This window comes from Sesamum indicum, linkage group LG3 (genome assembly GCF_026168435.1).
Source record: "Sesamum indicum cultivar Baizhima isolate 11 linkage group LG3, ASM2616843v1, whole genome shotgun sequence".
NCBI classification, from domain to species: Eukaryota; Viridiplantae; Streptophyta; class Magnoliopsida; order Lamiales; family Pedaliaceae; genus Sesamum; species Sesamum indicum.
The window spans coordinates 20,723,942-20,748,233 of NC_142659.1; the positions used below are offsets into that span (position 1 = coordinate 20,723,942).

The 24,292-nt window shown below is 34.9% G+C and overlaps 4 protein-coding genes across 6 annotated transcripts; 1 reads left to right on the forward strand and 3 right to left on the reverse strand.

The window, feature by feature from the left end:
• Positions 1 to 2,752: 2,752 nt before the first annotated feature.
• TLP8 (tubby like protein 8) lies at positions 2,753 to 6,140 on the reverse strand. Its single transcript, XM_011074924.3, has 9 exons — positions 5,516 to 6,140; positions 5,295 to 5,409; positions 4,764 to 4,940; positions 4,595 to 4,647; positions 4,286 to 4,382; positions 3,548 to 3,637; positions 3,370 to 3,462; positions 3,179 to 3,246; positions 2,753 to 3,083 (listed from the first exon to the last, which is right to left on the reverse strand). The coding sequence occupies exons 1-9, from the start codon at positions 5,986 to 5,988 to the stop codon at positions 3,008 to 3,010; spliced, it is 1,242 nt and encodes a 413-aa protein (XP_011073226.1). The 5' UTR covers positions 5,989 to 6,140; the 3' UTR covers positions 2,753 to 3,007.
• Positions 6,141 to 7,284: 1,144 nt separating this feature from the next.
• LOC105158251 (putative polygalacturonase) lies at positions 7,285 to 13,195 on the reverse strand. Its single transcript, XM_011074925.3, has 5 exons — positions 12,561 to 13,195; positions 10,450 to 10,570; positions 10,049 to 10,297; positions 8,829 to 8,982; positions 7,285 to 8,238 (listed from the first exon to the last, which is right to left on the reverse strand). The coding sequence occupies exons 1-5, from the start codon at positions 12,978 to 12,980 to the stop codon at positions 7,713 to 7,715; spliced, it is 1,470 nt and encodes a 489-aa protein (XP_011073227.1). The 5' UTR covers positions 12,981 to 13,195; the 3' UTR covers positions 7,285 to 7,712.
• A 3,161-nt stretch (positions 13,196 to 16,356) lies between these two features.
• On the forward strand, positions 16,357 to 19,095 carry KOM (Rhomboid-related intramembrane serine protease family protein). Its single transcript, XM_011074926.3, has 6 exons — positions 16,357 to 16,935; positions 17,551 to 17,714; positions 17,825 to 17,988; positions 18,073 to 18,338; positions 18,453 to 18,579; positions 18,956 to 19,095. The coding sequence occupies exons 1-6, from the start codon at positions 16,610 to 16,612 to the stop codon at positions 19,076 to 19,078; spliced, it is 1,170 nt and encodes a 389-aa protein (XP_011073228.1). The 5' UTR covers positions 16,357 to 16,609; the 3' UTR covers positions 19,079 to 19,095.
• Positions 19,096 to 19,363: 268 nt separating this feature from the next.
• LOC105158253 (uncharacterized) lies at positions 19,364 to 21,887 on the reverse strand. 3 transcript variants are annotated; one of them, XM_020692726.2, is made up of 3 exons: positions 21,626 to 21,887; positions 21,321 to 21,428; positions 19,364 to 19,996 (listed from the first exon to the last, which is right to left on the reverse strand). In XM_020692726.2, exon 3 carries the CDS (start codon positions 19,959 to 19,961, stop codon positions 19,650 to 19,652), a length of 312 nt encoding a protein of 103 aa, XP_020548385.1. In that variant the 5' UTR covers positions 19,962 to 19,996; positions 21,321 to 21,428; positions 21,626 to 21,887; the 3' UTR covers positions 19,364 to 19,649. The 3 variants fall into 3 exon arrangements, with proteins under 3 accessions (XP_020548385.1, XP_011073230.1, XP_011073231.1); XM_011074928.3 differs by lacking the exon at positions 21,321 to 21,428 and having other exon boundaries at positions 21,626 to 21,872; XM_011074929.3 differs by lacking the exons at positions 21,321 to 21,428; positions 21,626 to 21,887 and adding an exon at positions 21,150 to 21,314.
• Between the last annotated feature and the right edge of the window lie 2,405 nt (positions 21,888 to 24,292).

Consider the following 24,292-nt stretch of genomic DNA (forward strand, 5'->3'; position numbering starts at 1 on the left):
AAACGAGGCCTAATATGATTAAACTTTTACTTTTGCTGAAAAACAGATATTTTGGCAAGTGGACTTGCGATTTTAAACTAAAGATATTAATTTCACAAGCGCGATAGCGATTTCAAGAATTAATTCCTTCGCAACAATTATTAAACTGGACCCCTTGTTTACGTTGCGTGTCAATAGACCAATATTTATTTTAGGGTTAATTATATTAAGATCTCTCTGAAAATACAAATTTTATTTTTTAAAAAATATATATAAAAAAATTATACTTACACTTCTTCCGAAAATTTACTGTTTATACATAGTCTCCTTTCATTAGCATTTAAACGAGAAAATACGGACGTAAGCCAAAAAAATGCATAAATTTCTAACTTTTTTCTTTTTTTTTAATATTTTCATGTAATAATTTGTACCCATAAAGAAAAAAAATATAATGATGTCGACCTCATCCACATATACATTATATTTACCTTTTTATAAGTACAAAAATATCAATGACAAGATTAAATGAGGGACAAAATTAAAAATTTAAGTTTTTTTTTTTTTTTTTACGTACTGTTCAAACCCTAACGAAAGAAAGTCATGTATAAATAATAATTCTTGGAAACTTTTTTTGAAAAAAAAAATGTAATTAAGTATTTTCAAAAAGGGTATAAATGTAATTAATTTTTTTATTTTATGTCAAGAAACTTTTTATTCATGTCTTATTATTTCATTGAAAAATACCGATCTAGATGGAAAGATCTAAGTGTATATATATGTTTGTGTGTTTGTTTGACATGCATTTAAATATAGCATATGCAATGAGACATCAAATTGTGATTTAAAAAAAAAATAATTTAAAGGATACCTAATAACTTACCTACAATTATTGCAATTTCTTGTCAATTAACACAACTCAAAATTTGATATACAATCACAATTTGATATATCAAATTTGAATAATATGGAAAGGTAATTTGCAATTTACCCTATTTTTAATTATGGGCTTTTTAATATGATTGAAGAAGAAATAATTAGTTGGCTAGCAAATTGTATTTTTTGTTCCGTAACTTAAACTCTATGCATTTTTAGTTGTATTATTTATGAAATTATTGAAAATAATTTCGTAACTTGCAAAAAGTTCATTTTTATTCTTCCGACCAATTTTTATTAGGAAATTGACGGTGAAAATGACGTACAAGTCAAGTGGCCGTTATCTTTTAAGAATAACGGCTACGTGAATCACACGTGGTTTTTAAATTTTTTTTTTTTATAATTTCCTAACAAAAGTTGGGATGAAGTTTGAAAGTGAGAATTTTTTTAAATTACGAGATTATCTCTTAAATTTTCATAAACATGGACTACAAATAAGCAACAAATAAATGGATTGAAATATTAGGTAATAGACCTAACCAAAATTTGACCAAGATTTTCTAGAAAAAAAAAAAAGGTGATCTAAATAATTCCTTCCGTGGGGTGATTAGATCATCAATATAGTCAACTAAATGTTAGGTTAGGTTAGGATGAGCTTTTGAACTTTGATATAATTATAAATATTTTATATTATTTAATTAATTATTAATATTCTTTGATTTTGACATATATCTAACAATCAGTCCAATTATTTAGTTTTCGTTAGATTTTCATCTATTTTTTATGATGAATTAATCAAAATATCTTTTTGGACTATAAGTTATAATTTTATTTTATTTTTAAAAGAATTTTGAGAATTTTTATGGACTAAGTGGATAGTTTTTTTTTTTTTTTTTTACAAATTTTCTTTTTCCATCCACCTGGTTCTGTTTTTAATAATATTTTTAAAAAGATACAGCAAAGGCAAAGTTGGCAATTCCAAACCTCCATTTAGAAATGCATAATTTTATTAAAAATTTGAAGATATTTATAATTTTTTAAATAATAAGAGGATATTTGTAATTACGTCAAATTTCAAAAAAGCTCATTGTAATTTACGCTAATTTAATTTAATTCTCTTTCTTCCCAAATTTGTTAATTTAGGTATTTCTTTGAATATTTCAAGAGCCAATTAATTTCATTTCTTGAAATGAAAATACTTTCTCCCCTTTGATGAGTGGCTTCACCTAAAAATAAATTATATTAATGTTTCCTAAAATTAAATTAATTGGTAAATACTCTTTATTCTTTGTAAAATTAGAAGTAGACCATTTGAGTTTATAATTATAATTTACATCAACACATTATTAGATAATGTACTTATAGTTTTACAAAGAACATAGGGTACCTATACAGTGTAATTAAATCTAACCTAATAAAAAAGTATCGACGCAATTTAATTTTACAGTTCGTTTGGTTCAAGTAAGAGAAAAGGGAAGTAAAAAGGGGAATGAACAAATAATAGTTTTCCTTCAAATTTTTTGGTATAATTGAAATAGGAGTAAATCCCAAATATTTCTTCTTATTTGATACGAAAAAATAAATTGAGAACAAAAAAAATATTAGTGAAAATATTTATCAAACAAGAATAAAAATATTTTTGTGTTTATGTCAACAAAGACGGATTGTTTTAGTGAAAATCTAGACGACTCTAAAAAATTCACAACATTCTAAGTGTAGGGATAATTCTTCTAAGGTTTGGAGTAAATATGAATTTTTATTTAATTATTTTATTAATATCAACAAATTTGATAAATTTTAATTAGATGTAATTTTTTAAACAATAGAAATTTTACATATAATTACACAAAATCTCAAAGGACGGCAATGCGACCTTACAAGTTACTGAACGCCATGAATATTGGCTAGTTAACCACAACTATGAAATGGATTGCACAAATCAACAACTTTGAACTCATGTTTTATGACATATTGCTGAATAAATTTGGTGCAAAAAAGAAGTTTGCACTCATGGGATGAATCATGACTACACTAAAAATTGCATGAGTAACAACTTCCTAAGTACCCAAGGTCGAAATGCAGCTCAAGGAAACGGTAGAGGAACCACCAATAAGCTCATGTTCGGAGGATGAACTCACGACCTTGGGGACTTGACTTATACTGTGCAGCAGAGTTTTGAATCGACAGAAGCCAAACACATGCAGAAGGCTTGATAACCGGTCAATGGATATCTGCAACAAAAGTAGTACGTAGCTGCATATCGTTAAATAGTCCGCCATAGGAAGAGAATATTATCTTGGATACACACATGTCGACAAGTGAATACCTGTAATCCATGACATATTTGGACTTCCCCAGCCGTCCGAGCTGAAGAATCGTTTGCTTCCCGTTCCTCTACCGACCACCAAATAGAAGTGCATTTAGTTTCATGGGCTTGTGCAGATATGAGTGTAAACAAGTTCTAATGCGTAAAGTTTGATTTTACGCTATGCTGAAACTCGGAGTCCTTGAGCTTACCTCCAAAGTTAATTGGAAGTTCTTGACTGAGCTCTGGATTTTAAGACCTGCCCGTCCTCTGTCTCTGAAATCTAACTCGTACCGTTTCGAGAACTGAGCAACATGATGCAGAAAGAGCAATGTCAAGACTTTTATGAAGGATTGTAAGAGGTAAAAGAAATGATTAGACTGAACTTACCTTGTTGTAAGAAGGGACTTTTGAAAATAGCTGATGAACTTTGTCCTTGTTCCCCTCCCATTCCGCCGGCAATCCATTAATATGTTGTATCTGCAAAAAAGGGCACAGGCAATTTTCAAAAGAAACTCTTCTCTCAGTTTGACACAAGGAACACTTCATGCTAATAAGCTACTAAAACATAACAGTCAGATGAAGAATGAAAGAGATAACAAAGGTAAATTGTTGCAAAAAAACCATCAAGAAACTCCAATGCAGTATTGTTTTCCAACAAACTAGCTATGAGAGAAATTTATGACTGCTAACTAGTTCTCATTAACGTTTCCTTACACTAAAGAAATTTATGATTGTAAAGTTTTCCTATGTTCTAATACTATACAATTACATTTGGATGGAAGGATTTGAATTGGAGACGATGTTTAAGGAGGGATTTCAACTTACTCCAGATTAATGGATCTAAATGCATCGGAACGAATGTAAACAATCCAAAATGAGAGATCAAGAATTTGAAGTACGTTGATAGATTACGATCTAAACGAAAAATTTATGATTGCTAAGTAGTTGATGGGTCAAAAACACCTTATAGCAGCGCTCTCTTTGGTTTCATTTTCAACTCGCCTTCGAGATTGGAGCAAAACCTCAACAAGGGGAGTGCAATCCCAAAAACAATATAAAAGAGATATGATTTGACGACGAGAAAAACACTCAGAAAATAAATCTAAACATAGAGATAGCATTTACCTGATTTGTATTCTTTAGCTGCATAGATTGGTGCTTTGGAATCCATGCCTTCATGCTTCGATAATTCCCAGTCCAGGTTGATACAGTAGGGATAAATCTATCCATTAAGACAACCAATATATCAATATTCCAACCTCCAGACACTAAAATAATATAATCTGGAAAGTTTCTCGCATAACAACAATTCTTGTATTCACCAGGTGTGAGAACACCAAGAAGTGTAGATCAGTAGGTGTCTGCCTCGATCTACACCATTAGGCGTTTCACACTCTATGCATATAAGAATTTCCAAGGAGACATATATCTTACTTCACAGCAGCCAATAATTTGGGGTGTTTAGTCAAGGAATTCAGACAATGCCCCTGCAACAAATTGATGCTAGAAACTGTTAGAAAAACTTAACACTTCTCTTGCACTTTCATGTTGTGAACTAAATTAGCTGAACTGGGACTTCAAAACTGTAATCATTTTTGTGCACCTGATCCCATATATGGTACTTCGAGCCCACAAGATTAGCAGTCACTATCCCGATTAAACTGTCCTCGGAACGTGCCATTATCCCTTTTGCATTTTGAGCAATTGTGAACTCTGATCTTCCTCTACGCCTTCTGTGAAGAGCCACAGCAAGTTTGCGATTTTGCCGCCCCTTACCCTCCTGCAGTTTAGTAACATAAACTATACTCACAATCTTGTTCATCGGACATAGTCACTGGGCTAAATGCAACAGACCGACTTGTAAAACTACTAACAGGTCAAAAACACCCTAAACAAAAAAGGTCAATGCGACCCCGTGAACTTTTAAAGAAAGGGGCAACGCAACCCCATTATGCTGGAGGCAGAAAGTTTCTTTCTGAAACCTGAGGGAGTGGCATTGCCCTTTATTTTTGTTTGGGGGGATTTTATGCAATTAACCACAAAGCATTTGCAGAAATAGAAGGCCTTAAATAGTTCATAAGTTTGCAGAAAACACAGATGAACAATGGGGTCAAGGGAAACAAACAGGGCTTACATTTGTATATAATGTGTACAAAGTTCCTCCATCGAATCCGTCGGGCGATGTTTCCTTCACTATTATACATGTGCACCTCCCAACATCCACAGGCAAAGGCCTATATAACAAGGCCCTGCAGAAAACACAATCCAGGGATTACAACTTTTTACCCACTTAAAATTAATCCAATCAATCTTGTTTTCAATACAATCGTGCAATAAATGCACGCGAATACCTACCTGTTAGGCAAAGCCGACCAGGACGAAGCCGGTGCAGCTTCTGAATCAGAATAGTCCCACACATTGACTGAATTCGATTTCTCCGAATCAACGGAATCCCATATCTTCAATCCAATATTCGAATCAGGCTCGTATTTCTTTATGCACAACTGAAGCGAAGATGGCTTCAACAAATTCTCCTTCATCTGAGTAGTCCTACCTGAAAACTCTTTCAAGATTGGCGTATTCCCATCACCGGGGACTTCATTTTCTTTGCCATCACAGTACTGTTTTCCGGGCTTCACATTTGGCTCAGCATTCTCTTTATCATCACTGATAACTTCTAAATTCCGGCGCATGTGGGCTCCAAGAGAAACGCTGTTTCCGCCTCCCTCGCTAGAGCTGCGGTGGTGTTTCTGCTCAATAAGGGGATTACGGTACATGGAAGTGTACGAAGACTGACGAGAAATTGTGGTTTTCTTGCAGCCAGCCATGATTCGAGAATGGTTTGGACAAAGATTGGAAATCTTATGTTATGGGGATGGGTTTAGACAATGAGACAGTGAATCTTGGGGGAAGTTTGTGTGGGGTGATTTTGAAATGAAGAAATGTTCTTTTTCTTGTGTCCGATGCCATTAATGGGAGTTGGAAGCAACGGCTATTTGAATTTGAAAATTTGAACTGGATGTGCGATATATAACGGTAACTTCAATGAATTCAGTTGAGTCTTTTCTTTCTTTTGACTGGTGGGAGTGTGTGCTTTTTGGTTGTCTTTTATGTGGGGGGGGGGGGGTATAAATTGGGTAAATGGTAGTTGGGAAGGAAAAAAGCGGCAAGAATTTTGAACAGAGAAAAGGTGGGGCTGCAAGAATCGAAGGTGGTTGGGAATCTGACAATGTAATTATGAATGACAGGAATATACTCAAATGTAATAGTGATTGGTCGTTGATTAGAGTGTGAGTGGATAGATCACCGATGTGCCAATTGCTATTATTCAATAATCATTCCCCTTAATCTCTCACCGCTTTTATTTGGTTGAAAAATATTTTTTGAAAATGCTTTTGATGAATAAGATTCATAACAAAGTGAATTAAAATATGGATAAATTATAATTATCTCTTCTGCCATTTGATATAATTATAAATATTTTTTCGTTATTTCAAAAATTACCAATACCTTCATGATTTTAACAGTCATCTAATAGTTAGTCTATTTCATTGGTCTACGTTAGGTTCCTATCTATTTTTTGTGATAAATTAATCAAAATATCCATGTGGATTAAAATTTATAACTTTATTTATAATTTAAAATATTATAATTTTTTATTGACTGAGTGCATAATTTTTTTTTTTTATAATTTTTCAAATTTTTTCATCCAAGTTTGCATGAGGGCAAACATTGGACATGTTATGACCCATCAACTACTTAGAAATCATAAATTTTCTGTTTAGATTGTAATCTTTGTTGCAATGTACTTCAAATTTTTTTCAGTTGTTTTTCAAATTTGCATATAGTTATACTAAACCTCAAAAAAGGGATTTAATTATCCCTTAAAACAATTAAAAAAGAAAATGTATCTGTATTAGTAAATTCTTACAGAATTTGAACAAGGAAACAATTTTCTTGGTGTTTTCTTCAATGAAACCCAAGTTGCAAAATTTGCAGTGAATTATGTCACATAAACTACTTGATATCAGTAATTTTCAATTAACTTTTGTAATAGTGTTTCATTGGCAGATAATTCCTGTAGTTAATGTCTGACTTCACAGTAACCTTCCACCTTGCATTAATTGACAGCCCTAACTGCTTGTATTAGCTTTAAGGATTTATTACAGTATCTAATGCATATATGTTCTTCTGTACATACACCTCTAACTGAGTTTTCCTGAAAACAAAATCTAACAACTACAAATCTTCTCATTTCTGCAATTTGGGACTTCCTCAATTTTGACAACTTTCATAATTTTCCAGTGTTTTAAGTGGACACTCTCAGTACCTGGTTTGATGTTAGGACAGAAAGATTAGCTTTGAGGTGGCTGTTGCTCCTCCCCCATCCATCCAGGGTGGATAAATTTTCTTTCCTCATCAGCTCAACTGAATCAAGCTCAGCAAATGTGCCAATTCAACCTCCGACCTGCCGAAGCCAATGATCTGCATTAGATGTAAGTCTCGTCCATCAGGGCAGCAAAATCCCATCAACTTCTTGATCTTCCTCCTTTCATGAATCGTAATCTGTTTCGATGTTATTCTGAGACGTCGAGTGCCTGACAAGACGCCCTGCTTCATCATACATGTCAAGATTATCACATGGGCTCGGAAAAATCTTGCCAATCACACGCCCTTGGACAAAAGAACACTGGAAAATCCGCTTTTTCTTGTAAGTTATTCCAACTAACATGTCTCGGAAAGTGACATTTCTTACTGGAATCGGTTGGCTGCCGTAGATACGAACTGGAATGCGAACTCCCCGCCCACGAATCCTGTCAAAGTTTATATCTTCGATAACCGGGAGGGCCTTTGGATTATAGCCTTCGTCTGGATGCTCGTTGTAATCAGTCTTAATCACTATACCAACCCTAACATTCTCTAGTGTCAGGTTTCGGTAGGTTATTTGTCGAACATATCCGCCCCGGCCGGCAGTTGTCTTGATTCTAACACCTCTTTTGGAATTCCAAACAAGGAGATTCTCCACTGTTACTTTTGAGACCCCACCAGACATTTCACTGCCAATTGATACTCCTGCACTGTTACACGTGAAAGGTGTCAATGGAAAAGAAAAGTACCAAGATAGAATTGGTATGTAAACCAATGGATAGATTTGGCTTCATAGTTTCTATCAAACAGATTTCATAATGTTACAATGCCATATAAATTGGAAAGATTTCAAGTATAATGCAAATTTGAGAAAAAAGCTAAAAATGAGGGAGTTGATTCTGGTTGCATATGAAGTATAGTAAAATGCCAAAATATGGGAAAATCCTTCAGAAAAATGAAGAATAATAAAACAGCAACTATAATGGGTGGCATATCTAGTTGGTACAAAGAATTGGAGAACAGAGGCAGATATGCATGTCAGATATAGCAATGATGCTATGTGCTCATAAGTACTCTTGAGAATATGCAGAATGGAATCTGGTTGACCAAAAAATACCAGATAACAATGTTAAGATCTGAAATGCATTACTGAAGCATATATTATATAGAAAGAGAATCCATGTTATAGTTATGGTCAGTGTTACCTATAATCAAAGTTTTTTGCAAGATAACCTAGACACTGTTGAGTACGTCAACAACCATATGCAAAAACAGAAGCAGGACACCAGAAAACTCTCACCTTATCATCGAGCGCGCTACGACATTACGTATCAGAATGTTGGTAGAGGGTCGTGCATAAGCAATTCCATACTGATCCCACCCGCTTTTGATTGCAATTCCATCATCACCAACACTTATGTAACAATCCTCAATCAACATATTCTCACATGAATCTGCGAAGGACACCGCATGCAATCTAAGTCCATTTTTACTTACTTTTTGCAATTAGAGGGAAGAGGGGTGTTTAAGGGTGGAGATGGATGCTAAAGCAAATGGAAAATATTTCTATTAAAGTAACTCCACCAAATACATCCACATAAAAGCCATCACATCTGTAATCAACTGGTATCATGAATTATGTCTTTGCATCATAGTGCCGAAAGGAGTTATTGCACTTTGTCAAAGAAGAAAATACAGAAGATTTTTATTAATGTATATGTCAATGTTCGGTAAAGCTTCTGCAAAACTTCAAAAGGCTTGAATTTCTCTGCTTATAGCAACATGTAGATTAATTTTGTGAGGAAACTTACTATTGAACAGCCACTGTTAAACAAAACATAATCCATCTCATATAAGATGTAAACTTCTACAAATTTTTCCATAAAGGAAAGCAAAAGATTCCTTAATGCTTCATGTGGAATTCTTTTGAGCAAACAACAAGAGGCATTGAAGTCCAAAGAACAGATTACTTCCCGAAATGTTTTGGTATACTAGATCAGGAGTATATTTGTGGCATTTTATACAGGGGCCGGTGTTAAAAATAATATCAATTTTGACGCTACTACAATTTTAATTATAGTGTGTGCGTGTGTGTGTATTCTTTCTCGGTTCCTCCTTAGAAGTATAATACAAATTATGTAGAAAACTTCTCTTTAAATTAGTTGGTACAACAGCTTACCTGGTCAAGACAGTTGAATGTGACGATATAGTCATGAGTTTAGTCGCTTTTAATGCTTGGACGAATTTCGTATTTCCAATGTTTTCCCTAGAGAACTTTTAGAAGGAATTCTTAAAGGAAAAAAGAAATTAAAATAGTTATTCCAACATCACAACTCAACAGATATTGGTGCATATAAATCAGCTACTGAATTATGTCATGATCAGACAGTTCCACCAGAAACAATATAACAACAGCACTAGTCTTTGCATGAGTTATGCTTGCTGCACTTTCAAGATCATAATCTACCATGAAGATAAATGTCAAAAAAACTTATCAAGATCACAACAGTTCAAATTTACCAGGGTCTATTCCATCAGTATTTGGGGCACCAGATAGCGGAGCCAATATGGTCACGTTTCTGATAGTAACATTCTGACAGTCGTAAGGGTGAAGAGTCCAGAATGGAGAATCACGCAGAGTCACATGAGATATCTGAATGTCTCTTGACCACATAAGCTGTACAAGAGGACCCCTGGTGTAGTTCAAATGCTTGTTACGGTACTTAGTCCACCATGTCCGACCTTGTCCATTGATGGTGCCATTATTCCCTGTTAAGTGGTTATTCAAGCCATAAGTAACATTGTTAAGCTTACCCATGTAAATGTTATCAAACAATGAGTGGCACTTTACTTTATAAGCCAAAAGAATGAAAACCATTAGAAAAGCTCCCTATTCGAATAAGAAATCATGCAAATCTCACCTGTTATCACAACATCTCTGAGATTTTGACCATGGATCAAACTTCCGTACCGTGGCCCAGCTCGTTCTCTTCCATACCCATAAGATGGTAAAGGAGGCATCAGTGGCCAATAATTTTCATCCTGTCTCATCCAACAAGAAAAGGTTCTCCTATCAGATCTTTTATTCTCTTTGTTCCTCAAACTTTTTCTTCTTTCTCACATGGGAGGGGTCAGGGATTGGGGAGGAACGAGGGCAAGGAAAGACAAAAGTTAGTATTTGAATTCGCCAATTTACGCAGGCACCATGTCGTGTTTTTTAGTACTAATCATGTGGTTGCTGCCTCAGCAAAGTTATTTCAAAAGCTGAACTAAACGAATAAAATCATATTATGTGTTTCTATATATCTTAATATGTTAAAATTCACAGTCAATGAGGCATTCACACATAAGCTGAAAACTTTGTAAGCCATGAACCACATATCTAAGTGAGATAAGTGAGAGCACAAGTACTCCAGTGAGTCCCTTTCTCCATTTGAAGTTTAGACTCTTCCTATAGTTGACTCCTAACACAGAGAACTGAAAACAAAAAGGGGAGGGTTATCAGGAATTGCAACCGGATTTTTTTATTCAATATGAACTATTTACAAGACCATATAGAGCACAAATGATGTGGAAATAAGATGCCTTCTCCAAAGAGTTCCGGTTCCCATAGGTCAATTTGCTGTGGTGCCAAACGAGAGTGCTCATGAGTGGCACTCACTGGAATCTCACCCTCCCATATTATCTTGCATAGGTAGAAACTTCAACAACGCAATAATTCCTATTAAGAATCTTATCATATGTTTGTCCATAAGATTATATAATTGTCTGAAACTGCAAAAGTTCTGAAATTTCTCAAGACTCCGAAATAGCTTATTAACATCCACCAAGTAAAAAGAACAAAGATATGCAACCAACACGAAACATTAATCCATGCATATTAAGAAACACCCAAGCTGAGACTAGATAATTGATTAAGCTCCAAAACCCACTTGGCCATCCAAACATAACGTAAGTGCTTTATACTACGAGTAATATTAACTTCAGTTTCGTAATAACTTTATACTACGAGTAATATTAAAGAACTTTTCCTTCACTGTGCCTTTGCTTTGCTAGCCAAGTCCAGCTAGCTGGATAACAAGGAATGCAACTTTGATAGACTATATTTAGAATCTAAGAGTTGTGAGGTAAATATTACACAATCCAGCAAGAGTGAGGGATAAGGAGTCTGGTTGAGGTCAGTATGTTTGTCCAATGATCAAACTAGCACCAAATAATTGATACATCTAGGCTGTTGACAGCGTGCATTTTGATATATCACTGTGATGCCAACATGACAAGCTTGTTGCAAAATGCTGTAACATCCCGGTGACTACACATGAAAATAATTGCATAATTTGGTGACAATGGGCTGCTGTTTTGAATAAGGAGAAAATAGTTCTATATGCTTGGGGGGTTGGAATACCAACTTTAAGCATGAAAAGAAGTTCATTTAAGTAAAAATGGCAAAATTTTCGAACTGATCATGATGCACCTTATTAATGCAAGTTACAACCATCTGCATTTCCACTTTCTTCTAGTTTTTAATTCCACCAACATTAGCGCACGCACATCAAGCAGACCTTAGATTAGAGTTGAAGCCCAGAGAACCAGAAGCCTCTACTAAAAAAGCAACACTTTATCTATTATTTGAAAATTGTATCCTGCAGCAGATGCAATGCACCCGGCTTTTAAACAGGTAGCGAATATAAGGTTCGCCTTCACGGCCATTGTCAGATTTGCCTGCAAACTAACCTAGACTACTCCCAATGTACACAAAGAAGTGAGATCTACGGAGTTTCCCTACAAAGTCTAATCCAAGTAACATCTCAGACACCTACGCTGGATGCTCGTAATGAAAGTGTTAATTGATGCAAAAATATTACATCTTTTGCCAATAGTGACCATCTTTACCAGACATATATACAGGGATAATTACGTCAAAAATAGAAAAACTAACCTCATCGTATCGTAGTCTGCATTTCTTTACCAATTAAATATAACTGAAAATTAAAATGTAAACAAGAAAAAGGGAAAAGAATAGGGCACTCACATCAATTCCAAGAATAACGGCATTTTCGGCTAGAAACAAAGTCATGTGGCTGGTGAGGTTAAACGGCGCCGTGAGCCAGAGCCCGGCCTCCACATTGAGCTGTCCCCCACCCCGCCTCCGGATTTCCGAAATCGCCATCTCGAAAGCCTTCGTATTTACAGTGACACCATCTCCCACAGCTCCGAAATCGGTAAGATTGAAAACGAGAGAGCGTAGCCTGGGGATGTGCCGGACCGGTGGGCCCCAGAAGCTGTCGACGGCCGCCCTCTGCCAGCATACTAACAGGATGAACCCGACGGCCCAGATGAGAGCCAGCACAGTACGGTAGGATGACAGAAGAGCAGGGATCGAATCGAACGAGCGCCTGGAATCGGGTCTGAAACTGCTGCTGCGTGGTAGGAATCGTGACGAATCCCCCATTGTTCAACAACTAAAATAAGCAACCAAGAAAAGGAAGAAAACTTGAGCAAAATTTGATCCAAACTGATTGATGGATTTGAAATTCGAAGTCGAGCTCTCGAGTGTGAATGGAGAGATCAGAGGGAATGAACGTAAATGAAAACTTCCCTCTGTTCTCTCCTTTCACTGGACTCTGCGTTGTAACCACTAAGCACAAACTTGTATGGGAATGGGAGCTAAGGGTATACGATATTTGCCACATAATTAAATTCTTTTTCCAAACAAAATATTATATTTTATTAATATAAAATTTATAGAAATATTTCTTAAAATTTATCATAATTACAAATACCTCTGGTTATCTAAAAGTATAAATTTTTACTGAAATACCATTTTAATTTACATGAAAGTAACTATTTTTTTTACATTATTTTACCGTACATCTACCAACTAACGTTTGATTTAATAACTTGTACCAGCTGCGCAAACAATGTGGCGTAATTCAATTTTTAAATTTAAATTTATAAATATCCATTAAAAGCTATATAAATTAATGTTTTTAATTATTTTATTAATTTATGATGAGTGAAATACGAATAAAATAAAACGATTGAATATAAAAAGAATAAAACTTTAGATAAGAGAAGTGAGACGAGGTATGATAAAATTAGATAAATAAGGTCTTGTTTACTAAGTTTTATTGGGGAAGTTTTCGACGTCTGATAAACCATGGTTTACTTACCTAAGAGCATGCGCTCTATGTGATGAAGGCGTGAATGAGACGCATAGGAACTTATTCTTCCGATGCCGCTACGCCCGACGGTGCCTTATAGTTATTCGACGATCTGTTCGCTTCAATTGGCTGAACCGAGACTATCCAATGGAAATAGAATGGGCTACAAGAAAATAGATACGGCAACACATTATTAATCTGGCTTATTGTGCGCTACCGGCTTCATGTGTGTATCATATTTAGAAGGAACGAAACTTGAGAAGTTTAGAGCAGTCTGAGCGAGAACCAACCACACTTGCTAGACTCATTGTGAAAGATACAGAGGATTTTTAGTGCTTCTTTAGCTCGCTCTGTTAGTTCTTGTGCATTATATAGACTTTGGTATATCCCTTGACCTGTCGAGGGAGACGCCACTCATTGAGTGGCATTATACTGTACGATTATACTATTTATTTAATAAAAATTACATTTTTCTAAAAAGGTTTTATTGAGTTGAATATTTGAACTAATATACAGTCAGATAGCTTGTTTACAAAGCTTTTTTTCAGACCGCTAAGGCTATGTTTACTAAATGGTATGGGATAACGAGTCTTTAGATTTACTAACTCACAATTATTTTCAAATTTAGTTGAAATACATTTTTTTCCATAAAAGAGAAAGATTATGGCTAAATAAAAAGAAACAAGAAAAAAAATTTAAACGCCCACTTCTAGAATTATAATATTTGACAGAAAAATTGAGACACTCTCTTGTAAAAAATTCCACTCTTCTGCAAAAATCTCAACTCACTTTAAGAAATGTAATGAATGAGCAGAAACTGTGTGATTACAACATATAAGTTTTTGATCTGCGAATATGAGAAGTCGACTTCAAGAAATTCAATCTTCAACAGGAAAAATGAGATACCCTCTTGCAAAAAATTTCACTCTTTTGCAAAAATCTCAACAACCCACTTCCGAAACTCATCTTGGTTAAAAAGAGGCCTACGACCATCTTTACTTTGATAAATTAGTTGGAATATCCCAATTGAGAATTTATCCACTAGTAATAAGCCCAAATAATATAATGCTCTAACCAACTATTACAGAAAATGATGGGTACAAAAACCATTAATACAAGTCAATTTTACAACGACAAATATTACAAGAATATTATCAAATCTAATAATATAGATATGATAAAATATGTAATGACAGAGTAATAATAAACAGTAAAACAAGATCAGAATAAAAGGCTCAGGGAGCCAGATCCGGTGAGAAGCCCACAACCACTTAGGCGGGCAACCACACATGGTTACTATACCCAACACAAGCCACCAAGACCAGTCACATAGACCCTAATTTGGTTTCCACTAAGGAACCTCAAAAAACCAAAACAGAACCACTTAAAAATTTTCTATTAAGGAATCAAGTTCACAAAGAATATTTTTAATCAGGCGAAAAAAGGGAAGGAGATTTGTTTTCTATTTCTAGTTATTGTTCTCAAAAAGCCACCGGAGGTGGATTAAATAGAGAGAAACCATTTAAGGCGGTGAGAAAGAAGGTTGTAGGGCAGATTTCAAAGAGAAGAAGGGAGAAGGAGCGAGGAGGTAGAGAGAGAGGAGACTTAAGGTTAGGATAAAAAAAACATTTTGTTGCAGAAGAGGAGAACTAATATATCAAGAGTGTTTGGTCAAATGTAAGTGGACCGGGTGGACAGAGTGAGCCAAGGCAACAGAAGGTTGGGCAGCCATCCAAAAAGGTGTGTGGACTTGGGCCTATCAATTTTGGTTTTGCGCCATAATTTTTCAATAATCCCACTTAATCACTTTTAATTTTTTATTTACTTTATTATGAATCTACCTCATATTAGTAACTAAAGTTTGCGAGTATAGTTGATTATGACTGAATTGTAATTTTGAAGTTATCTATTCCACTTAAATTTCATCGTGTCAAATAAAAGAGACCTAAGAAACTAGTGGAAAGAAGGGGAGAAGAGAAAAGAGAAAGAAATAAAACTAATTTGGTATTATCTTTTTAAATTAGAATAATTTTATGAATGTATTAAAAGCACACCAAAATAACATCTTGCCTACAATAACATATTTTTTATTTTTTTGTAATTGTTTTAAATCTTTTGATAATTTCATTGCTCTTTTTGTTCCACATTCGTCATTCACTAATATATAAAGTTAGAAAACTTAATAATTAGTTAAAATGTACTTTGATTTTGATTAATAATGTTTTCATATAAGAGTGAAAATAAATATTTTTACATTCATTAGCGTATGAAGATATATAAGGATATCTTAGTAAAAAAAGTTTGTTTGACTCGCATAAGTCAATAACAAGTTAATTGAAGGTAAATACGAATTTTAATTCAAATTCTTTGTTAATATAAGCAAATTCAGTGAATTTTGATTAACAAAAAGTCTATTCGTCTAATAAAAGCAAATATTAAGGGTATTAGATATAATTTTTTAAATTACAAAGGGTCTATATATAATTACATTAAATCTTAGGGAAGAGTAGTGTAATTATTCATTTTAGAATTTATAGTTTAAGTTTCTTGAAAACTTAATTTACAAAAATTGTGGAGGAAAATGTAAATAGCATAAATTATTGGGGAGTTCCTAGAGAGAAGCCAACCTTTTACTCAAAATCAGCTGCCACTGGATTCCCGCCAAGCCGCGCACAGCTGTATGCAACCACCAACGACCTGAAGCTCCTCCATCTTCGTCTCTCTCTCTCTCTTCACTCTTCAACACTTCAAGAACTCTCTCTCTCCCTCTCTCTCTCGTCTGGGAGATATTTCTATCCTTTACCCATCAAAGAAAATCCACTTGGTCTAGATCAAGAAATCATCTTTAAACCAATACTCTCCTCCAAATCAACCCTCTCCATTTCAAGAACTCGCATTTTCTTTAAATCGAGTTCCAATGGAAGAAACCCCGAAACTCCAAACCCAGATAGAAATCAGGCCCATTCAAACCCCACAGCCACGAATGTCGGCCGAACTCACCGCGGAGGAGCTGCTCAAAGAACAGAGAATCCCGTTCCCATTCTTCAGGCCGTTGTCCCAGAGAAAGGAGAACACTTGGCTCATCTCCGTATTTTTTATCCTCCATTTGATAGCTTTTGCCGCCACGATGATCGTCAATGATTGCTGGGAAAATTCTCATGCGCAGTGTGCGCTCAAACAACTCGGAAGGTTCTCGTTCCAGCCGCTGTCGGAGAATCCCCTGCTCGGCCCCTCGGCTTCTGCGTCAGTCTCTTCTACTCTTAAGATTTGTCCTTTGGTTATATTGAATCGATTATGGTCAATCTTGAGCCCGTTGAATCATAAGTGATTAAAATCGGGTTGGTTTGTGCCTATCTGAATCGATATAGTTTCTGATTTATTAGTTCTAAATTTCACGGATCAATATGTTAGTTTTATTTTCTTGGGTCAACGTGTTATTGATGGAATTTGTGTATAATAGCACAAGAGTGTATTGCACTGTGTAAACAAAGTTTTTCTGAACATGATATGTTGTTTTTGGATCTTTACTTAATCTGTTTGGTCAATATATTTGATTACCTTGTAGCGACTTGAGGAAAAAATATTGATTTTGCTTTTCTTATATTGATCATTAGATTCTCCATTCTGACCATATCTTAATTACTGCCCTGGACTATGTGGGGTTTCATGGTTTACTGGATTCACCTTGAATTTGGATTCAATTCGTTTGTAGTAGCAGTGGTAGTATCGCAGATATCTTCTCTCATTCGAATTCAACTCTTGTGGCTGGAGGATTGTTTAACCTTCAATCATAGGATGGTGAGAAAATGCATTGCATCTATGACTTGGTAACCATGAAATTTGTTTTCTGTTATGTAGGCTTGATGCAGTGGGCGCTCTTCGTCTAAGATATTTGGTAAAAGATCATCAATTTTGGCGTCTTTTCACAAGCCCATGCTTGCATGCGGGGGTTTTCCATTTTATTGTCAATCTCGCTAGTGTAGTCTTTGTCGGAGTTCACATGGAGCAAGAGTTTGGACCATGTAAAGTTGATTGTCCGACTCTATTTACCCTTGTGAAAAAGACAGCACTCCAATTTTATGTATCTAGAAAACGTGCTATCTCATAGCTCCTTCTGTTTCATTCTGTGCAGTAAGAGTCGGAGTTATCTACATACTCTCAGCTCTTTGTGGTAGTTTGGTGGCTACTCTCTTTCTCCAAGATAGGCCATCAGTTGCTTGCTCTGGTGCACTATTTGGATTACTTGGGGCCACGCTATCCGGGCTTATCTGGAACTGGAAAATATACTCGAAGAAGGTACTTAATATTCCATTACTAGGATTGTTCCTTTGCATTGGCATCTTCACCTAGACTGATGGTAACTCCTACATATTGTTTCAGTTTGCAACTCTTATGGCCCTTCTCATCATCTCGATGGTAAATGGCATCCTCGGACTGATGCCATATGTCAGCAATTTTTCGAATATTGGGGGATTTATTTCTGGTTTCCTTGCTGGTTTTATTATCCTATTCAGGCCTCATGTTGGGCAAGGGTATCAAGCAAAAACTGGTCTGTTTGATTTCAATATCAAGCATTCTGTCAAACTCAAGCAAAAATTGGACAAACCAGTCTTAAGGAGTGTCTCTCTTGTTATCTTCACTCTTCTGTGAGTTTGTCTTTTTCCCATCGGTATCATTTTCCTTTTGGCTGAAAAACTCATTTTTCACTTCCAGTTATACCTTGCATGAAATCTTGTCATTGTTGCTTCTTAACTACGCAGATTTGCAGGAGCTGCAGTGGCAGCTCTTCAAGGAATAAACCTGAACAGATATTGTAGCTGGTGCCAGTATATTGATTGTGTCCCCTTAAAGTGGTGGAGCTGCAGTAATAAAGCTATGAGTTGTGAGGTAAAGAAAGAACAAACTTCAAAAAGGAAAGGGCAGCTTAAAGTCATAATATTCTTTTGTTTTCTCTGTTTTTTCACCCCCTCCCCCGCTCATTTCAGTAGTATTTTCTATGAGAAGCACCATACTGACCATATTTGTCCAGAACCCACTAGAGCAAGCAACAACTTAACTATCTATAGTAATTTGCCTTGTTGGGAAGTCGGATACCATACTAATCTGTAATTGACCTGAGTTTTAATGTGCCTCACTGAGAATTCTAAACCTCTCTCTCTCTACTAGATCAAATTTTTTTGAGTGTGCTTGGATCTTATGAATTTTGACCAACTTTCAGAACCAAGAGCAAGAATTGAGCTGATTCTGGTTTTTGGTTTTGCAGACAATGATCAGCTCGCAGCAGTTGACGTTAACTTGCTCTGATAATGGCAACTTCAAAGTGTGGCCCTTCACCAACATCTCACAAGCAAGGCTTGAGGACCTCTGCAATGTCATATGCTCCTAAGAAGATTGTGATCCGTACACACACACATACAAACACATGTAAAGCTATAGAGAAAGACAGATGTTATTCTTTTCTCTGATCATTGAAGCACTGGAATGTTTAGTCCATCTCTGTGCATTGTAGCAAAGAACTTCAAGAGATGGTAACAAGTGTTAGAAATTTGAGTGCATAAGATGTCATAAAATGTACATGATCTAACAGTCTGTTCTGTTCAAGATTAGCACATCTTCTTGCAGGAGAAAGAAATGAAAGAAAAAAGGAAGAATTGACTGCAAAAGAAAAGGCTTTGGACCAAAATACTCTCGTAATCTTCAGAATTATCTTTCAGGGAACAGCAATCATCAACAGAAATCCATACTATATCTGAATCTTCTTTCTGGCGACTATTCAGTGTTTCAAAATCTGTTTGTCCCCACCCCCCAATAAAAAGAAAGAGAAAAAGAAAAGGAAAAAGAAAATTCTTGTCTGCGTATACACACCAATAATGAGTCAGCTCGTGAAAGACCAGGATAACCTAAGGGTATAACCTTATAGGATCAAGGAAAGACTATAATGTAGAAAATGGTAGATGCTAAAAGAATTTCAGCTTTCCTTTTGCTACAGATGCTTTTGCCTGCTGCAAGTGACAAGATGTTTTCTGGGCACCAGTCAGCCCGGAACACGTATCACCAGCCCCAAGCGTGACGGCAAAGTAAAGATAAATAGTGCATAGAAACGCAAGGAGAGCGAGAGCAGTAAGGAGGAAACGATGTCGTTGGGCAAGTGTTGACCAGCTTCCTAATTCATCAAGTCGTGAATGATGTCTCTTCACTAATGGTGGAGAAAATGCAGTCTGCGGCTGAGTTCTCCGATGAGGTGAAGTTATTACGTTATCGAGAGGCATGATTTACACAATTGCTTTTGCCTGCCACAAGATTCCTGCACATGTTTCCAATTCATTCGTCTAATAAGTAGGAGAGCTTCATTCAGTTCAAGAGTATGCAGAGAATTATGCAATTGACCAAGAGGACTTTAAAACCAAGAAAACAAAGGTTCATTTGAGTACGAGGATAGCAATATAAATATGATTCTGAAACGTAAGTGAACTAATGAATAGGACTGGCGCAGCTCAAGAAATAGCAATATCAATAAGAATGGCATAAGAGAAGATCATGAAGTCAGTCTTGCCATAGTGTAAGAGATGGCAGGTCATTTAGGAATTTTTTTAGCCAGCTCAAACACCAAACATGAGATATATATATACCAAGCAAAGAATACCAAGGCCACAAGTTAGTTACCTTCACAAGATAAACTCACAAGGAAAGAAAGACAAAATTTGAATCTTTACATTTCTTTCAGACTGTGTACTTTACAAGTATCTAGAAAGGATTGGTTCACATTATGTATGAGCTGCAGGCAAAATGTCAGTACCAAGACAGCAAATTATTTCTAGACTATGGACAATTTCTTACATTGTGAGATAAAATAGTAAATCAGACCTTTTTTACCACTCTAAACCATGACCAACAACAATATATATTGCCGGTGTTGCTGTCTTAAGATCTTCTCAAAATAAAACAACACAGAACCTTAAGCTTGTTTTGGACTGAAAACTGGTTCCAGCTTCTAACATAATTTAATAATTCCGCAAGGAACCCAAACAGATCCAAAAGTTTACCAAGTAACACCAACTCATCAATATGTACGGTAAGTCACTTGGCTGCATAGCAGCCAACAGTAAACTAAAGTCTCTTAAACACAGCTTTCTACAAGATAAAACAGCAGACCAGGAGCTTCGTCTCAGAATTCACTACTATTTAAGAACCGATTTTCGCATGTCAACAGCCTCAAAGCCTCATCAATCTAGTATTTCATTCATTCCATTCCTTTCATTCCAAAATCAAGTTCTCTGAATAGGTTAATTTGTAGGTTAGGAAGGATAACATAAAGCATACCAGAACCTACAAAAGAAACACAGATCATCCTTCTGTGTGGATTTTACAAATAACATCATGAAAAAACCAGAATAACCCTTTAACCTAATCAAGATTCCAAATTTAAGCACGCATTCTGATCACAAAACTCAATTTACATGCAAGTAGGGTCCCAGAAACTGCATGTCCACAATATATCCGCCCATTCGCATCAGGATCAGATCAAGCAAACAAAACATCGGAAATCTAAATCATTCCAGCTAAAATGGCCATCACCAAGAATGCAGAAAATTTGGATCCATCATCAAATCTCCATGAACGAACTTAACCTGATCCAAACTCCAACCCACATTCATCCATATCCAACCTTCAAAACCCATTAGCTAAATCTCAGCCTTTAAAACCAACCACCTCTATGAACCTGACTTGATCTAACACTGGACAAAAACCAGAAAGGATTCAAGATTACAACCTAGCTCAAACCCAAACGGCATCATCAAAAAATTCGCCAAAAGTAACATAAAATAGAAAAACCGACAAAAATAAGGCACCAAAACAATAGATCTGCAAGATACCACATTTATAAAGCAAGAAACAAACTTAGAAACGAAGAAAAATGGAGCAGAAAGGAGACCTTCAACTCTACGAATACCACCCGGCGACAATGACGCTCCTCAAGAACTAGTTCCTTCAAACCCAATTCAAAACTAAACAAAATATCTCCCGTAAAAGAATAGAAACGACAATCAATATTTCAATTTCCCTCAAAATTCTTCAACAAACTTTCAACTATATTCAACCTTTTCTTTCCCACGAAGAAGAAAAAGAAAACGAAAAAGAAAAAATCGGGTCGGGCTTGCGCGTGAGTGCGGGCTGAAATGGACTATTTTGGGTACTCTTTATTGGTCGAAATTCCGACCCTTGCCAACGTTGTAGGGTCAAATTCAACAAATAGCCAATGGAGACTTATTTAATTAAATATTGTCAATATAATTTGCAAATCTACCGCAAAAACGGTAGAATTGTAAATATAATTTGCAAATCTACCGCAAAAACGGTAGAATTGCAAATTTAATGGAACAACTTCCAATTTTTTTTTTTTTTAAAATAGACATGTCGTTAATAGTACTAACGACTTGGGCACAATTTTTTTTACAATAGTAACGACTTGGGCACAATTTTTTTACAATACTAACGACTTGGGCACCATTTTTTTTGCCCAAAATGTTAGTGCTACTAATAACTTGGATTATTTTTGTTTTGGTTAATTGTATGTATATATTCATATTATTTATAAATGTAGCTATGACAATTAATTAATTAATATTTAATTTTTTATAATATTTTAAATTTGTATCAAATTTAACAATATTAAAATATAATAATAAAGAATATGTTAATACTCAATTAATTATTAACAATATAATAAATTTTGAAAATTACATACAAATAAAAGAATACATTGAAGTATTAGATCAATTATTTTGACGTGTGCGACTGTGTATTTGCAATTTTTTTTATATAATATTTAATTAAATAACTCAGCCAATGGACAATGATTCTATCCAAGTTTGAGTTGTTTTATAAGCTCTTTTTTCTTTTAACAAATTTTATCCGATGAAGATAAATTAGAAGGATCATTTACTGTTGTGGGTGAAATAAGCGGTTGATAAGTTCATAGTAAAATAAAATATAAATTTTTTTATTAGTGTTCATGAAATTAAATAAAATATGAAATTAAAATCAAATTATACTATCACAATCTCAATATCAGATATTAATTATCAAGTTTTATTCAGAACAATGAATTATCAATAAATTGCCATTCTTTTTATAGTAAATTATTGATAAGGATGAATCGAAGACGCAATCCAATCTTATTAGACATTGTAAACCACCCCATAATATTTTAAATATTTTTTTTTTTTGGCTAATTTATATGAATTGGGTGGAATTTAGTGGATTGAATTATTCCATGTTGGGAATTAAAAAAAAAAAAAAAAAACCCTATGAATAAAATTGAGCTATTACACATTACAGAAATCCATTACCAATTCTCCCATGTTCAAAAAAGAATATTGCATTAATCTCTTATCGCAAAATTTACTAATATAGGGGTGGGGGTGGAGGCATATTTGGGCATATTTGCAAAAGTTAGTATTTTGATGCTTTTAGCTTGGGAAAAAATATATACCTTTTTTTAGTCTATTAATTTTAGTACATTAATTTTCACAGTTATCATATTTTAACCACTAAGTTACAAAAATATGTCAATTTGGTCCGAATTAGGATTTTATTGCCAATTTTACGGCTAATTGGGACATTTTCATCGAGAAATGCTGACGTGGTAAAGCCATAATTCAAAAAATAGCCAGCAGATCCACATGTATATCCACGTGGATATTTTATTTACTAAGCCAACTATGTGGTATTGACATGAATTTCTTGGGGGGAAAATACAAGTAATGCGTAGTGCTCGTAACTCTTCTCAGGCAAAAGAACAAGAAACGACTACTGAGTTATATTTCTCTCAAATTTTTAGCCCTAATTGCTCTCATTTCTAAAATGCTTTCACTCTATTCTTGCAAGAAGAAGCAGTGAAAGGACTTCACTTTGGTGCAATAATGGTGGCGATGAAAGACCCATCCCTCAATGGCAATCCCCTCGATGTTGATAAGAACTAAACATTCTATTTGGGTTCTCATTAGTTCATGAAGTCCTTACAATTGCTCTCTTTCCATAGTAGTAGAAAAGTGGTCTTTGAATGGCAAACATGTTGGAGACGGGAAGGATGAGGAAGAATTCCCGTTTTTCCCTTTTTGTTGGTTGGGATATGACTTTAGGAGGAATAATTCAATTACCATGTAACACTATATGCCACATGAGACTAAAAATCTCCAAATTAAATAGCATGTACTGTCCAAAATTGCAAAATTCATATGTCGGAGGATCAAATTGAAATATTTTTGTAACTTAGTGGTTAAAATATGATAACTACAAAAATTAGTGTACTAACGTTAATGACGGACAAAGTTAATGAACCAATTTTTTCCCCTTTTAGCTTTTGGCTTATTATTTCATTAATGTAAATAGTATGGCAACACAAGTGGGGACTTTGTGAATAAATATGGTAAATTTATTAAAAGAAGTAGTTCCAGACAGGTTCTGCTTTCTAATAAAATAGATTATAAAATCGAATCGATTTAAAGTATATATAGCTACAATTTGTGAATATTTCACAATGATTGTGAATTTCATGCTTAAAAAGAGTTTGTTATGTTTATCATTTTGTTTCAATTTT